Source organism: Bidens hawaiensis, unplaced genomic scaffold (genome assembly GCF_021521415.1).
Source record: "Bidens hawaiensis isolate Kalapana, Puna unplaced genomic scaffold, B.hawaiensis_p1.1 tig00036691_1, whole genome shotgun sequence".
Classification (NCBI taxonomy): Eukaryota; Viridiplantae; Streptophyta; class Magnoliopsida; order Asterales; family Asteraceae; genus Bidens; species Bidens hawaiensis.
Window position 1 is genome coordinate 133772 of NW_027505420.1, and position 16117 is coordinate 149888.

The 16117-nt window shown below is 36.7% G+C and overlaps 1 protein-coding gene across 1 annotated transcript; it reads left to right on the top strand.

Annotated features, from left to right (window-relative positions):
• The first annotated feature begins 864 nt into the window (after positions 1–864).
• Positions 865–5973, top strand: LOC143613099 (uncharacterized). The gene is made up of 9 exons (XM_077086905.1): positions 865–1139; positions 1938–2110; positions 2198–2303; positions 3025–4134; positions 4223–4328; positions 4395–4599; positions 4713–4845; positions 4943–5047; positions 5740–5973. Exons 2-9 carry the CDS (start codon positions 1989–1991, stop codon positions 5971–5973), a joined length of 2121 nt encoding a protein of 706 aa, XP_076943020.1. The 5' UTR covers positions 865–1139; positions 1938–1988.
• Positions 5974–16117: the final 10144 nt, after the last annotated feature.

The following is a 16117-nucleotide window of genomic DNA, read 5'->3' on the forward strand; positions in this document are numbered from 1 at the left end:
TATTTGTTATAAAATAAAATTAAATATAATTAAGAATTATTAACCAACATTTTTTTTGGAACGACCAACTAAGTAACACTGGGTATTTCGTACGTGGCCCTCATTGGCTAAAGGTAGCCCGATCCGGCCACAAGTCCGGAAGAAACAAAGCCCCTGGCGGTCCACCAATTAAGGGATTCCCCGGATAAAATCCGACCCCCACGCCCGCCAAACGGCACGACAGCGAGGAGCCGGTAAAACCGGGTGAGATCAGGACTCAAACCCTGGCAAGCCAGGGTCATCCCTCATATCTCCCATATAAATTGGAGATAATGAGATTTGAACCCCCTACCTCTCACTAGTAAAGGAAGTGCTCTACCATTAAACCACATCTAATTAACCAACATTAATAGGATTATCAATATTACGCGTACAATTTTTTACTAATCAACCAACTATTGATTTGATATCATACAATCATACAAAGATATAATATTCGTTGAAATTTCTAGTCGCTAGTCAGGCGGTGGGGTGTGAACTACTGATTAATCGGTATTAATCGAATTGGACTTAAAGGTCTGTTTTATATATAGCATTTTGGCCGGAAATTGGCTCAAATATTACCGGAATCTCATCGGAAACCGCCGATTTTGACCGGAACCTCGTCGGAAAAAGCCTATTAAATCTAATTAATCATGATATAATAATGGTCGGGATTTATACGCAAACCCAAAGTAAAAATAATTTCTTTTAACTTGATATTAATATCTTCATCATCATCTTCCTGTTACTCCATAGCCATGGAGTCCTCTTTACAATTACACACTCCTCACCTCTTCACACCCACCAAACCCAAACCAAAAACAAAAACAAAACACTTGGCACTCCAGTGTTCCACCAAGAAACAAGTGGGCTTTGTAGACTACGACAAAGGAGAACGGCAGGTTTCCATCCTCGTACCCGGTTACAAGAACTCTGATTTGCCCAAAAGAATCCGGACACGTGTCCAGTCCGACCGGTTTCAGAAAGACTGGGCAGTTTCAGAACTGGTTTCCAAGATTTTGAAGCTCAGTCAACATGGTGATGATGATGATATTGTTGGGTTGCTTAATCGATGGGCTGGTAGATTTACACGCAAGAATTACCCAATCCTCATCAGGGTAAGCTCATTTTTGTAGTCAAGTTGGATTCTTTGTGCATATGTGTTCAAGAAATTTATGCAAGATTGGATTTTTAGGTGTGTCATATGGTTATTGAGAAAGTTTTTATTTTTATTACCCAAATCTTGAATTCCCAGCTTTTTATTTATTATTATTATTATTTTGGTATATTGGTTTTTGTTAATCCCAACTGCCGGTTCCAACTAACGAATTGGCTGCTAAAGGTCCTTTTTTATTAATACCATTTTTCTCTAGTATCTACTTTTCCCTAAAAATATGTGACTGCACAGGCCAAAAACGTTTTTCTGGCGACCTGCAACTAACGGCGTTAGGATTCTGTTAGTCGTGGATCGTTGGGAACAAACACGTTAAAAGATGGGACTGTTAGCAGCCAATTCGTTAGTTGGGACCGGCAATGTCCTAAAGATGATAGATGGGATTAATAAGAACCAATACCCCCTTTTTTTTAAATAATTTGGTTCAAACCATTTGGGGGCTAAGGGTATTTCAGTAAAAAAATATAATTCTTTTGCTTAGGGTTCTAGCATATGAGAATATGATGACATACATTTTTGTATACGATTTTTAAAAGGTGCAGCATAATGCAAAAAGAAGCAGAAAATTCGAGAGATTGGGAGATGAGGGAGTTGTGTCAGAGAGGAAGAACCGAATGCGAGTCAAACTTAGTCAGACCTAATCTTTTTTATATTGTGTGCCATTGTTCAAGATGTTGTTATTTACTTATTAGTAATATGCTAAGCTCAATCTCATACTTGTGTTGTTGATTTGCTAGTGTAGGAGATTAGCCAAACAGGGTCTCTTGAGCATAGTAACCAAGTTTTCAAGTGGATGAAAAATCAGAAGAATTATTGTGCACACAATGATATATACAACATGATGATTCGGTTATATGCAAGGCATAATCAGACTGATCAGGCGCGCGGCTTGTTTTTTGAGATGCAAAAATGGAGGTATCATTTTGTTATCATATTATAATAATTATGTCACTTCATTTGATGTTAATAACATTGTTCTTGAGTTTTATCTTCTTGTTTTAGGTGTAAGCCAGATGCTGAAACTTATAATGCTCTCATAAGTGCACATGGTCGAGCCGGTCAGTGGCGTTGGGCAACCAATATCATGGAAGACATGCTTCGTGCAGCTGTGTGTATCTGTTTAATTCGTTTATAAGCTATCTTTATATTTGGTTTCTTATTTCCATTTATCAAAATCTACCCTTTAAGTGAAAGTTTGTGGCAATTTCAATTATTACTTATGAACGGGTCGATTTGTGTTATGCTTTTATATCAAATGGGTAAAATAAAAACGTTTAACTAAAAGACGAATGGGTCATACTTAGGGTTGTAAACGAGCCGAGTCAGGTTGGGCTCGGGTTGGCTTGTTTGTCTTAACAAGCTGAAATGTTTAGCTCAAGCTAGGCTCGTAAAACGCATGAGCCAGCTCGTTTATTTTTATTCTTTTTAATGTTTTTACACAGAAAAACACATACTATGTATATGATGAGAAGGAAAAAAATATATTATTTTTAACACACACATGATGGATGCATAATTAATACAATACAAAATTTATGATTTCATATATTATAGTTTGGGGTTGTAATTTATACATATTTTAATTTAGGCTTTAGTTTAAACTAATCGCCGGGCGAGGCAATGATCCAGCTAATGAGTGAGCCAATGAGCCGAGCTTACCCTGGCTCCGGCTGGACTCGTTAATAAATCAACCCCTTTTTACCCGTTACCCAACCCACCCTTTTTGCCACCTCCAGTGTGAAGTTTGTTGTGGGACATTTTCTTAAATATTGTTAATGGAATATCATTTCATTGACGTTTTTCTTAAATATGCAAAACTTCAATTTCAGATTCCTCCAACTCGCTCAACATACAACAACTTAATCCACGCTTGTGGATCAAGTGGAAATTGGAAAGAAGCTCTAAAAGTTTCCAAAAAGATGACAGAAAACGGAGTCGGGCCCGATCTTGTAACCCACAATATCATTCTATCCGCCTTCAAAACCGGGTCACAATATTCAAAAGCATTATCTTATTATGAGTTAATGGAAGGAACAAACATTCGTCCCGATACAACCACTTTAAACATTGTGATCCATTGTCTATCAAAACTTGGACACTTCGAAAAGGCAGTTAATATTTTTCACTCAATGAGGAACAAAAGATCACAATGTGATCCGGATATCGTGACATTCACAAGCATCATTAATTTGTATTCGGCTTCGGGTCAAATCGAAAACTGCAAAGCTGTTTTTGACACAATGGTTTCTGAAGGCTTTAAACCGAATATTATATCGTATAACGCACTTTTGGGTGCGTATGCTTCACGTGGTATGGATAAAGACGCGTTAACGGTTTTTAATGATATAAAGAAAAGCGGGCTTCGGCCCGATGTTGTGTCGTATACATCTTTAATCAATGCTTATGGAAAATCACAGCAGCCTGAAAAGTCACTGGAAGTGTTTAATAAGATGAAAAAGAATAACTTGAAGCCGAATTTGGTCACTTATAATGCACTAATTGATGCATTCGGGTCAAATGGTTTTCTACCCGAAGCTGTAAATATGCTGCATGAAATGGAGACAAACGGGGTGGAACCAAATATTGTGACGATTAGTACTTTGTTGGCAGGTTGTGGGCGGTTTGGCCAAAAAGTCAACATTGACTCAATTCTCAATGCTGCTGATTCACGAGGGATACGCTTGAATACCGTTGCTTATAATTCTGCTATAGGGAGTTATATGAACATAGGGGAATGCGATAAAGCTTTGGATTTATACAAGTCCATGAAGGAAAAGAACGTTAAACGTGACTCAGTTACATTTAACGTGTTAATTAGTGGTTGTTCTAAGATGTCAAAATACACCGAAGCTGTTGACTTCTTTAATGAAATGATGGATTCAAATATAAATATATCCAATGAGGTTTATTCTTCTATGATTTCAGTTTATAGTAAACAGGTAAATTGTATAAAGTTTACACCTTTATTTCACCTTTTTTTAAAATCTTAAGCAAACTGGTGTTTGATTTCACAATCTTTAATTTAAGGGTCAACTTGTGGAAGCAGAATCTTTATTCTTGAAAATGAAGATGACACATGGAGGTCCGGATGTGATTGCATATACAGCAATGCTGCATGCTTATAGTACTGCAGGTAATGTTTTCGCATTCAAAGATGCAAAACCATATTAAACGTTAATTAGGTAATTTCATATTGCAGAAAAATGGGAAAATGCATTTGCAGTATTTCAAGAAATGGAAATGAAGGGTGTTCAACCCGATCTTATTGCGTGTTCTGCGTTAATGCGGGCTTTTAATAAAGGAAACCAACCCGATAAAGTTTTTGTTGTAGCTGAATTTATGCAAGACAGAAAGATACCAATGAATGACAGCATTTATTACGAAATGTTGTCAGCGTGTAGCATGTAAGTTCTTTAATTCATAATATAAAGGTGGATTAGTTTCATATAACTATACAAGTAAATTTATGTCTATTACTTTTAATAGTATTATAAATATTATTTGTATTTGATGTTAGTTTACAAGACTGGAGGAAGACGGTTGACCTAATTGGATTAATGGAGCCATCATTCAATACGATGTCGGTTGGACTTTTGAATCAGCTTCTGCATTTGGTTGGAAAATTGGGGAAAACCGAAACCATGATGAAGGTGATTTGACTTTAATACTTAAAATGTTAAAAAAAAAAAACGGTTAACTTTGATAATTTGGCCGGTTGATGTCATCTGTCTCGTTTCGATTATGCAGGTTTTTTATAAAATAGTGGCAACCGGTGCTGAAATTAACAACTCTACTTATTCAGTTTTGTTAAAGAATCTTTTGGCTGCTCAAAATTGGAGAAAGTACCTTGAGGTGATCACTAATCTCCTTAACTTCCTTTAGCATTTAACTCTGACATATAATATTAATTACATTTAAACTAGAGGTGGCAAAATGGGTCAGCTGGTAAAGGGTCAAAATTTAATCTTTTGTATTGGTTGAAGAGTTGGGTTAACCTGATTCACTCAAAACACTTGATAGTCCAAAACATTATAAATGTGGCCTGTAGGTGTGTGCATGAGTCGGTTTTGGGCTTTTTGATAACCGTTTGGTTTTGGTTTTTACGATGGCTTTTGTGTGTTTTTTTTTTTTTCAGTTTTACCACATGGGCTTAAAAGTTTTGGGCTGAAAAAAAATGACCCAAAATATGAATTTGAGCCTGAAACTTTGGGCTCGAAAAAATGACTCAAAATAATGAATTTGAGCATGAAATTTTATGCCGGAAAAAAAGACCCAAAATAATTACAATCGATTTTTTTCGGTTTGGTGGAAAACAAAACCGAAACAGAACCAAAAAATCGGTTTTTACAAAACACATAAAACCAAACCATTGCCTTTTCATTGGGTTTGGTTATTTTGGTTCGTTTATGTCAGTTATTCCGGTTACGGTTCGGTTATTTCAATTTCTGCATACCCCTAGACCCTAGTGGCCCGAATGGACCCTTTCTAAGTAAACGGATATAAAATGACACCTCTAATTTAAAGTCATCACTCTTATTTAACAGGTAATGGAGTGGATGGAAGATTCTGGTATCGAGCCGTCTTTTGATATGTATCAAAATATACTCGCGTTTGCACAAAGCAGCGGGCGTGAATTCTCTGTTGTGATACAAGATAGAGTTGGTATGCTTTTTTCTCTTTTCTTTGAATTTAGAGGTCCTGAATCGGGTCGGTTGGGTAGGTATGGGCGCCGTGTCCAGTCGGTTGGGTTGACTAAACCAATTTTGTCCAATTTGTAGAGTGCCTGAGAAGAAAGAAGACGCCTATATAAGGTCTCAACAGATGAGGTAGAATGATGCTTTTGAGTTGTACAGTCAGCACAATGCCAGCTGGCAAACTGGTAGTGATAGAAGGTGCAAGCTTGAACCTTTGTAAGTTATCTGAACACTGACCTTTTGAACCATAGAGGTGAGACCGGTTACGCTTGGGAGCACCCGTCGGACCCGGTGAAAATGATGTCTAGGATGTTAGATGGACTCTGGATCGCGTAGCGTGACGTGACGGTCTGATAACATTTTTCATTGTTACATTGAATCTTGTAAATGTGTATTAACTTGAATTTATTTAACATAAAAAATGTTCGTTTTGCAAGCTTAGCGAGCCAAGTTTTTGTTTTCATGTCCGTTCATTTATTAAACAGACGAAGATCAACGAACTTTCTGCAAAACGGTTCGTTGGACGTTCGGTTCAGTTCCTGCCCTAAATTTACACGTTATAAAGTTTGCTGGGCACTTTAGGTGGGTTTTTTTTCTTTCTTTCTTTTTTTTTAACGACTAATTTCTCTTAACTTTTTTGATATATGAGACTTGAACCTAAGACCGCCAAACTCCCCCGACCCAAGGTCTTTTACCAATTGACCAATGTTTTGTTAGGATTAATTGCAATTTTTGTCCAACCAATCCCCTAAATTACTGTTGTCATATCCTATTTGTAATAAAAACTTCATTCATAAGATTTATTAGAGGTTGATTAGAGGGGGGCCTTCGGTCCCATATGATTGTTTATTATATTATTATAGTTCTATATCAATTTTCAACAAAACCCTTAGATTTAATTGTGTCTATTTTAAAAATATTTATGTAAATATCTAGCGATATAGATTTAATATTGTTTATTTTAAATTTTTTATGTAAATATCTAGCGATTTGCTAGGCAGGTGCAGTTTAGGGATGGCAATGGGTCGGGTTTAGGTATTCCCAAACCCATACCCGGTTATAAAAGTTCATCCCAAACCCGTCCCAAACCCGTCGGGTTTTAATCGGGTAATTACCTGTCAGGTTTCAGGTTTTCCCATCAGGTGTCGGGTTTTGACAAAATATCCGTTGGGTATACCCGGTTCAAAACCCGTTAGGTTTCTACTGAGGTTTTGACAAAATATAACTAATCGATTACAAAGATGGTTAAAGATGGTTACCATATAGGTAAAATATCTCAAATAATTGACATAAACAAGTTTTGACAAATAATATATTTGGAATATAGTATATATAATATAATAAGCTATATCGGGTGCATCGGGTATATAATCGGGTAAATGGGTTTATGTTATCGGGCAATCGGGTATATTAGAAATCCCAAACCCGTCCCAAACCTGCGAAAAATTTCAAAACTAATCCCAAACCCGTCCCAAACACTAACGGGTTGGGTATTACTCGCCCCATTTATGTCGGGTTTCAGGTTTTCCTATCGGGTTCGGGTTTCATTGCCATCCCTAGTGCAGTTCAAGATAATGTGTATCTTGAGGAACAGAGAAGGGTTGGCCTGTCTGAACTTCATTTAATTGATTGTGACACAAGTGGTAAGTTCAACAAAGGATTTGCTTCGGGTAATCCTTACAAAGCGGTGAACTTTATTTTAGAAACGACGGTTACTTATGCTCAGTGTAAGGGTAACACCCGCAAATAGACCATCTACAATTATAATATCGCATCTGCACTTATAAGACAAGAAGACAACATCTACCACTAGAGCATAATACGATAGGCATATGCGATGTAACAATGTGATATGCTATGAAATATCAGACTTTACACCTTTAGCTGTGTAACCCAATTCATGTTGGGTTAGGATATGCTTTAACATTGGCGCCATCCGATGAAAGAACTTGAGTTTTTATGGTTTTTTCGGCCGATTTTTTTGGGGTATACTGCGGATATCATGGCGTCAGCAAGTAATATACCTGACGACATTATGATGATGGAAATGAGGAAACCGGAACAGACTTAGGGGAATTGGGAGAAGGATTCCTCCAAAAGAACAAAGATCTCGGCTAAATCTGAAAAAGAAAAAAAAACAAGAAAGAGAAGCAACAATGCACTCTATCTAGACCAATTTATTCAGCGCGACACCAACTTCAGCTACTACACTACAGTAAGGCCAACTTATCCTACCTCTTCAAATATTGTCATTAATACGCCATTTGCATCATTTAACATTGCTCCGTTACAAACACCCATGCCACGATCAAACACAAGATTTACTAATCAAAATATCTAAGCACCAATGCCCATGTCGCAACCTTTTTACCAAAAACCTCTTCCCCACAAACTATGCGCTCGTTCACTTAGAACCAATGCATGAGACCAGAAAACTTAACACCAACGTTTCCTCCAAACCAAACCTTTTTTGGTTCTACAACACCACCATAGACAGCAATCCAACAGCCGATGGTATCAAACGCCCAGGCAATCCTGATTATCAATCTAGAAATAACCATGCAATCATTAGCCTTAACAGTGCCCTATAAACCCGTTTCCGCTTAACAGTGCCATACCCACCAGTCGTGGCTGGCATTGATGCTACAAACCTACGCCACAAACTCAATCCAAGAAAGGTAAAGCCAAATAAAATAAATTTAATTGTAATAAATTTATTTTGATTTTATTTTGGTTAATATAGTGTTGTTTTGTCATTCGGGAATTGTCATGTACGGCTCGGATTTTGGTAAATCAAACCATTGTATCATCATAGTTGGATTCAGTCGCATAGGTGATACCGAATATTGGTTATGTAGGAATAGTTCGGGGGATAGTGGTTATTTTAGTCTTGAAAAAACATCGCTGATGCTCGAGGAACCCGCGGAATCACACTTTATTGCTTTGTCCCACTTGTTGTAAGGTTTTTGAATCAGGTTTAAATTTTGTACTAATGATTAGGTCATTCGTAATGAGGTTAATTGCTACTTTGATTACAACAGCAATGGGGTTAACTTGTATTTTGATTTTAATACAGTAGTATGTATTGTATGGTTGTGACATGTTAAGGATATCCAACTTATATGATTATTTTATTTTTGGTTTGGTCATAGTGTGGTTAACATGATTATTTAAATACGCAATTCCTTTGGTTATGTCCCAAAGAAAGCAGTATCATGGTGAATGTAGGACACTATTAAGCGTATCACCAATATCGAATGACAATAGATCTTATCGTTTGGAACCGGGAAACTGCCTCACGTACGGCTGTGTGAATTTGACTGGACCTCAAGCCGTTCCGGTTTAACGTCGCAACCAAATCAAGTTCAACGCTGGTCATTTTCCTGAGCTGCGCGTGCCCCTCCTCAAAGACAACAGGATCGTGGTTGTGTGTCTAGTTTACTACTTCAAGCCTCCAACAATTACCTACAATGTCATGCCTCCTAGGAGTTTAAACGGGTAACACTTTTTAACATTACCGATACGCCTGACTGTGGCCTCAAAGTTATAGCACATGATGACAAACTTTTTCATTACTACACTCAATATATACATCTTGATGATCAACTATCCCTTTGTAGAAACATTAACATGACTCCACGTAACACTCGGGCAAAAAAACTTTTATTTAATAAAATTTCAAATTTACTTTTATTATATTTATTAACACATGTTTTAGAATTAACGTTTATAATCCGTGTGTCACATGGGCATATATAGACTAGTATCTAATATATAACAAAATATATATGATACTAAATGATAAAATATATTTGAACACATTCAACAGTTATAGCCTGGTCTAGTTTCATATGGCTAGTTTCCGGTATAAACCGTGAACCAAACAGTTCGCTACGGTTTGAAAATTTTGAAACCGATCAACCGACTGAAAGTCAAAAAACCAACCGTGAAACCAAACCGATAACCGGTTTCAAGGTTTTAAGCAAGCCCATAAACACTCATTGTTACGTGATTAAGAGGGTCTACATTCAAACACCCACTGCATCATGCGGGCACCCGTCTAATATTGTTAGACGAGTTAGTTAGATCTAGGCTTTGTTCTTGTCTGTATTGTTCAAGAACTGTCTCCTGTTAGATCTATAGTGTTTAATATCAGTGACGGATCTAGGATAAAATTTGAGGGGTAACCCAATTTTTTATTATACACTGATACAGGACCGTCATCGAGAATTCAAGAGCCATTCGAGGCCCGCCCTATACGAATGGAAAAATGGGCCCCTAATTTTTAATTTTTAATGGATTCAATTTCTTACAACTCTACTTGTTTGTAACAACATCTTGACCTGACTTATTTTGAATAAAATTTATGTCGAAACGTAAAACTGATTATTTTTAATAAAATTTATATCAAAACATATACAAAAATAAATACATCGTAACAACTTATTTCAGAGATAGAAAACACCATTATTTCAAAGTTATAAAAGAATAACAGTAAAAATGTATCAAACTGTGGCTAAAACAAAAACGTAATATATATTTATTTATATTTTTTTACCTGTGAATTAAAAATATATTAACATATAAATAAAACAATAAAGTAAAAAATTAAATGAAGTATAAATATATATTTAATTTATATATAAATAAAACAAATAAAGCCAACTAAATAAACTATACCAACAAATATATAAATAAATAATATTTAGAAATTCAAATTATTGATGAACTGATAACTTTATGTCTCATGTTATTAATATTAAATATTTTAGAATTTTAATTTAATAAATATTAAAACATGAAAGGACAGGACAAATGTAACTTGAATGCTTTTGTACTTTTTACCTTGTAAACGTAAATACACTACAAAACAAAACTTCATCTTCATCGTCTTGCAACTGTGTATGGCCACCGAAAAAACAAAATAAAATCCGATGAAACCTTCCACGCTTTCTTTCCTTATATTTTCAAGGGTATCTTAATATTTGTTCAGGGGTAACCTAATAATACACCAAAAGAAGAAGAAAAACATAATTTTTCACTAATTTTATACTTCATCGGAAAAGTTGAGGGGTAACCCGGGCACCACCCGGATAACCCATAGATCCGCCACTGTTTAGTATTCGTTGTACTTGTTAGATCTATAGTGAGTTATCAAGTCGTCGTAATTGTGTTTAGACTCTGGAATTATCGATCAACAAGTTTGAAGTTCCATTCGCCTCTTCTCTGATTATCATTTTTTACAATTTATCAACTAGAAAAGCAATGTCTATTCAGGTATCCTCAATGAATGCAAAACCACATGAGAAATCAACTACAAAAGCAATGTCCGTTCATGTATCATCCATGAATGCAAAACCACAAAACGACGACGACAACAACAGACGCAGTTAACCAACAGTCATGTAAAGAAAACAAGGTTCGATCACTTTCACTACACAAATTACAAACCACCACATTCATGTACTCTATGACTGTTTATCAAAAGGGGCACATCAGCATTTGCTTGCAGCAACTAAACTTGCATAACCAATTAGACTCTCTCAAAACAAACCATCTTCACAATATTATCATTCATCGGAAACTACGGTACTGGCCCAAGGAAAACACAGGTTTAATAATGTATGCTTTTAGTAGTTGCACGCGCTTAATTTGCTCATATTTATAACCATAATTAAACACAGTTCAACACAGAGTAACCATCATTAAACAGAGTCCAACAAGAGTATCCATAATAAACACAGTCCAACAAAGAGTAGCCATAACTAAACACTGTCCAGCCATAATTGAAAAGCCATCTTCAACAGTAAGGTACCATTGATTCGGTCTTGATAAAACCTGCTAGGACAACTACGGTGGTTAGGGGAGTTAGATTATGGTTGCTATCAGAAATAAATCAAAAACATAAATATGCAATAAACAGTCGATCCATGAAAGGTGGAACGAAAACGGATGGAACGCGTAGAGATTCTGTACACGGTGCTCGGATTTTGCCATCCTTAGCGGCTAAATTATACATAAAAATTTTTTTTTGGTTTGTAACAAAAAGTTTATTCGGGTAGACCCTAAACCCATAAATCAGACCCAAGGGCCAAGAACCAGCCCGAATTACTTTGATTCGGGTTTTGGTTAAAAGTGACGGCCCTATATGTTGGCAGATAGATAGGGGTGCTAGCAAGCCAAGATGAACACGAGCTTCTCGAGATCGGCTCGTAGAAAGCTCGATCAAGCCAAGCCTAAATGAACCCGAGCCTGAGGCTAAAAATAAGCTCGCTTTATAAACGAGCCCGAGCCTAAAAATGAGCTCGCTTTATAAAAAAGCCTGGGCCAGAGCTTCACTTATGGAGCTCGCGAGCCTATTATTTATATAATTATAAAAATACACACAAACACACACAATTATAAATGTATGAAAATCAATTAATAAATGAGCCAAGCTCGGCTTGTTTGCACCCCTAGTAATAGATAGTGACTCGGTCTCCCATTAACTTTCAAGTACAATTTTAACAATGTTTAATTTGTGTAATTTTTAGTTAAGTTGATTGCCTCGCCCTATTTGGAAAAAGAAAACATGTATTTGAAAACACAAAACAATATTTTTTTTTTATTCAAGTATTGTTATTGTTAACACTCCCAACAACAAGCCGAGACACTTATGTGTTTGTTGTTCCCAGCCACTCAAGACTTTATTAGCCATAAAGACTTGATGTACATACCACTAGCGCATAGTCTTTTGGTGTTTGACCGGAAGCGGCCCCTCATCCTCTTTGGTATCTTTTTCATCACCTAACGTTTTATCATTTACAAAGATATACATACGCGTACCATTATTGAATCAACGATGATATGATCATTTGGCTCAATGGGTAAAAGTGAAAGGAAACTTACTACACGAACAGCCTCCTCGTTTGACAGGAAGCGGCAGCTCTTTGGCATCTTTATTATCATAACCTAGCATGCATTTATTTATTTATTATTATTTACATAAATTGAATCAAAGAAGATGATATATATAATGATCCATTCCATTAGGTTGGGTAAAATGAATTAATTAGTTATAAGTGTGAGAAACTTACAAATACAGCCTCTTCTTTGACGAACCTGCCCCATCCCAACGAGAAACTGGGTATATCATGCATCACCTAAATAACATTTATTTATTTATATACGGAAGGTTATTGAATGAAAGATGATGATTTGACAGTATAGTATGGGTAGAGAAACTTACATGAACAAAATTTCACAGAATACGGCCCGTTCTCTATATAGTCATTGAGAAGTTCTACTTCATCTATACTAATATTATTTGTGTAGAAATTAGATATATACAAACACAATAATGCATATGCATCATGAAATAAAAAACTGGGAAGCTAGCTGCTAGTACTTACGCTGACGAAATTCCTCGTCGTCTGAATCGGAGTCGGTAAACGTTGAGCCGAGGTACGGTTCAGCATGTAACGGCTTTAACTTTCTAGCATGGATGGATGGATCAGAAGACGTAGACGCAGACGCAGATATCCTCCCTCCCTGTATTTGGAAAAGTCATCAAACCCTAACAACTCCGTAATTTACCTTTCACAAATATAATACTAGCGGTGTACAAAACCGGTTTTAAACCCAATCAGAACCGAACGGCTGGTCAAAACCGGTTTGACTCAAACCGGTTGAGTTTATAAACAGGTTTAGAAGCAAGATAGGCCAGCCTGGTCAGGTCGGTTCGGTCCGGTTTGTAAACTAGTTTAACCGGTTTTAAATCGTTTTCCTCAAACCGGTTTGGTAGATCTTAAGGGAAACCGGTCCTCAAACTGACGGTTTGAGAACTGGTTTGGGTGAAACCGGTTTTAACCCAAACCGGTTCGGTTTGGTTTGCCTAAAACCGGTCCCAAATCAGTTTTTTTTAACACCTCTATATAATACTATACTAAAAAAACACCAAATCGAAACAAAATCTAACAAGAATCAACAAATTAGTATCATGTAACCTGATAATCCAAAGAACCCTAAGATGGTTCGCTATGGACGCGGTAGTGGGCTCCCTTGGAGTGCGGTTTAGGGGGGCGCCGAAGGTGGGGACGGCCTTAGAACGACCAGCACACTTGGATTAATTTTGTGGGCCCTCCTCAGTCAACGGTCACATGACCGTTTAAAAAAACAATTTAACCATTTTTTTATATAAATTCAAACCATTTTTCATTTTTACTCAAACAACTCTCTCTATACCATTATTTTACTCTACAACTCTCATATTTCCACAACCATGAATCTGAGCTCAAACCCATGTTGGGTTTCGGTGGAGATCAGCCAAAATTTTATTCACTAAACCCGGTTTTAATAAATGTGACAAATAAAAACAAATCTCATTAATTAATAAATGGGCAGCGGAATATAAACGAGTAAAACTAAAACTGATCCGGTTACAAAACAATACGAGCACGGTAAAACAAGAACCAATTAAATATAAATAAATATAAACCGACAATATATTAATATCTACATATGAGATAAATATATACCTTGGTTAATGAATAACCGGTTAAGACACCAAGGTTCAACGAACGATGCTAGGTGACGAATAAGTACCGGACAGTGGGAACGGCGGTGGCAACCTTTGACGGCAGCAACGGCAGTTTCCAAAACGACAGCGTTTTCTTTGCTGCAATGGTGCTGAACGGCGGTATTAAAAACCCAAGGGGAAAAATCATGGACGATGGTTTTTTTTTTCCTTTTTGTTTCTGCAGTGGTCTCCAAGAAAATATACTAATTAGGTTATTATTATTATTATATATAATCAATAAATAGTTTAACGGGCCACAAGATCCAACTCAAGCCAACTCTCGTTTAAAGCCCGAATCATTTTATTTAATTAGTAAATAAACTATATTATTTATAACTATTATAAATAATAATTTCGCGTAATTAGATTCGTCATTTACTGGTTAAACAATTTAAGCGGATTTTATGTTCGTTGCCCAAGGTGTAACACTTATGGGTCATAGCTTGTTTGGCCACGTTAACTTAATCAAATCGGTCCATTATTTCCAACAACCCAAACCCGAACACAAGCTCGAGCTCAAACCCATGCCAAAACCCGATCCCAAACCCGAACCCGTGGGATCCGGCTCAAAGGTGTTAGGCTAATTTGCTCTCAAATAACAATGACTCTAATAACCCTTTCTTTGCCAACCAACATCGAACCGTAATGCCTACACCCATGCACCGTTTACCATCGATATGTTCTTTCGACCGCCAATGCCGTATATGCCTTCGCAAGTATCCGAAACCCAAGTATCTGAACCGCAAGTTCGTCGTAAACGAAGTCACAAAAAAAAGCCTGCTGACAATCAAACAACCCCCGAAAAGACCGAAAAACAAAAGTGGGAAGCGGATGAGGAATTGGCGTTGACGCGTGCGTGGATTGACTCATCCGAATACTCAATTCAAGGTAAATTATAAATTTATTTATATATATTTCATATTTTATTTTTTTTGTTGACTAATACTAAGCTTTTATATGGATTGAAGTTGACAGCAAGCATAACCCCGAGTTTTGGGAAGAAATACTTACTAATTCTTTGCTATAATAGGTCGAAGTTTCTACCGCGGGGAGGATTCCGTCTCCAACAAATGGAAGGCAATGCACAAAAAAATGACGAACTTTTCCGACATTTACACCCATGTTTCAAACAATGGGAGAAAAAACGGCATGAGCGATGTCAACTTGATGGAGTGTTACTTAAAACAATACAAGGCCCTTTATAATGTGGATTTCAGTATGTTGGAAATTTGGAGACAATGCATGAGCTCGCCAAAGTGGCATCCGGTCCCTACATCTTCACCGCGACCGTCCAAACGGTCAAAGATAACGTCTACTTCGGCCTTCCTAATCGCCGAACTAAATGAGATCTATTTCTAATGTAGGTGCAGAATCTGAAGTACATGATATACGCTCAGCTTCAGACGGCTAATAGAAAACTTGAAATCAAACGAAAACAATTCCAACGGACAGCCCAGGATACAGATACACCACCCGAATTAGAACCGAAGAGCAAACTTGACCCGTAACAAGATACAGTTCACCACTTTTCATGAGTATGGATCCAAAGTTCACCTCTCAAGATGCTAAGATTGAGAAAGCAATAAAAATTTAGCCTTCACAAATAATTATTCTTTAGAGAATATTGCTAACTTCTGTTCCTATTACATAGAAGTTAGCAGTAGAGAATAT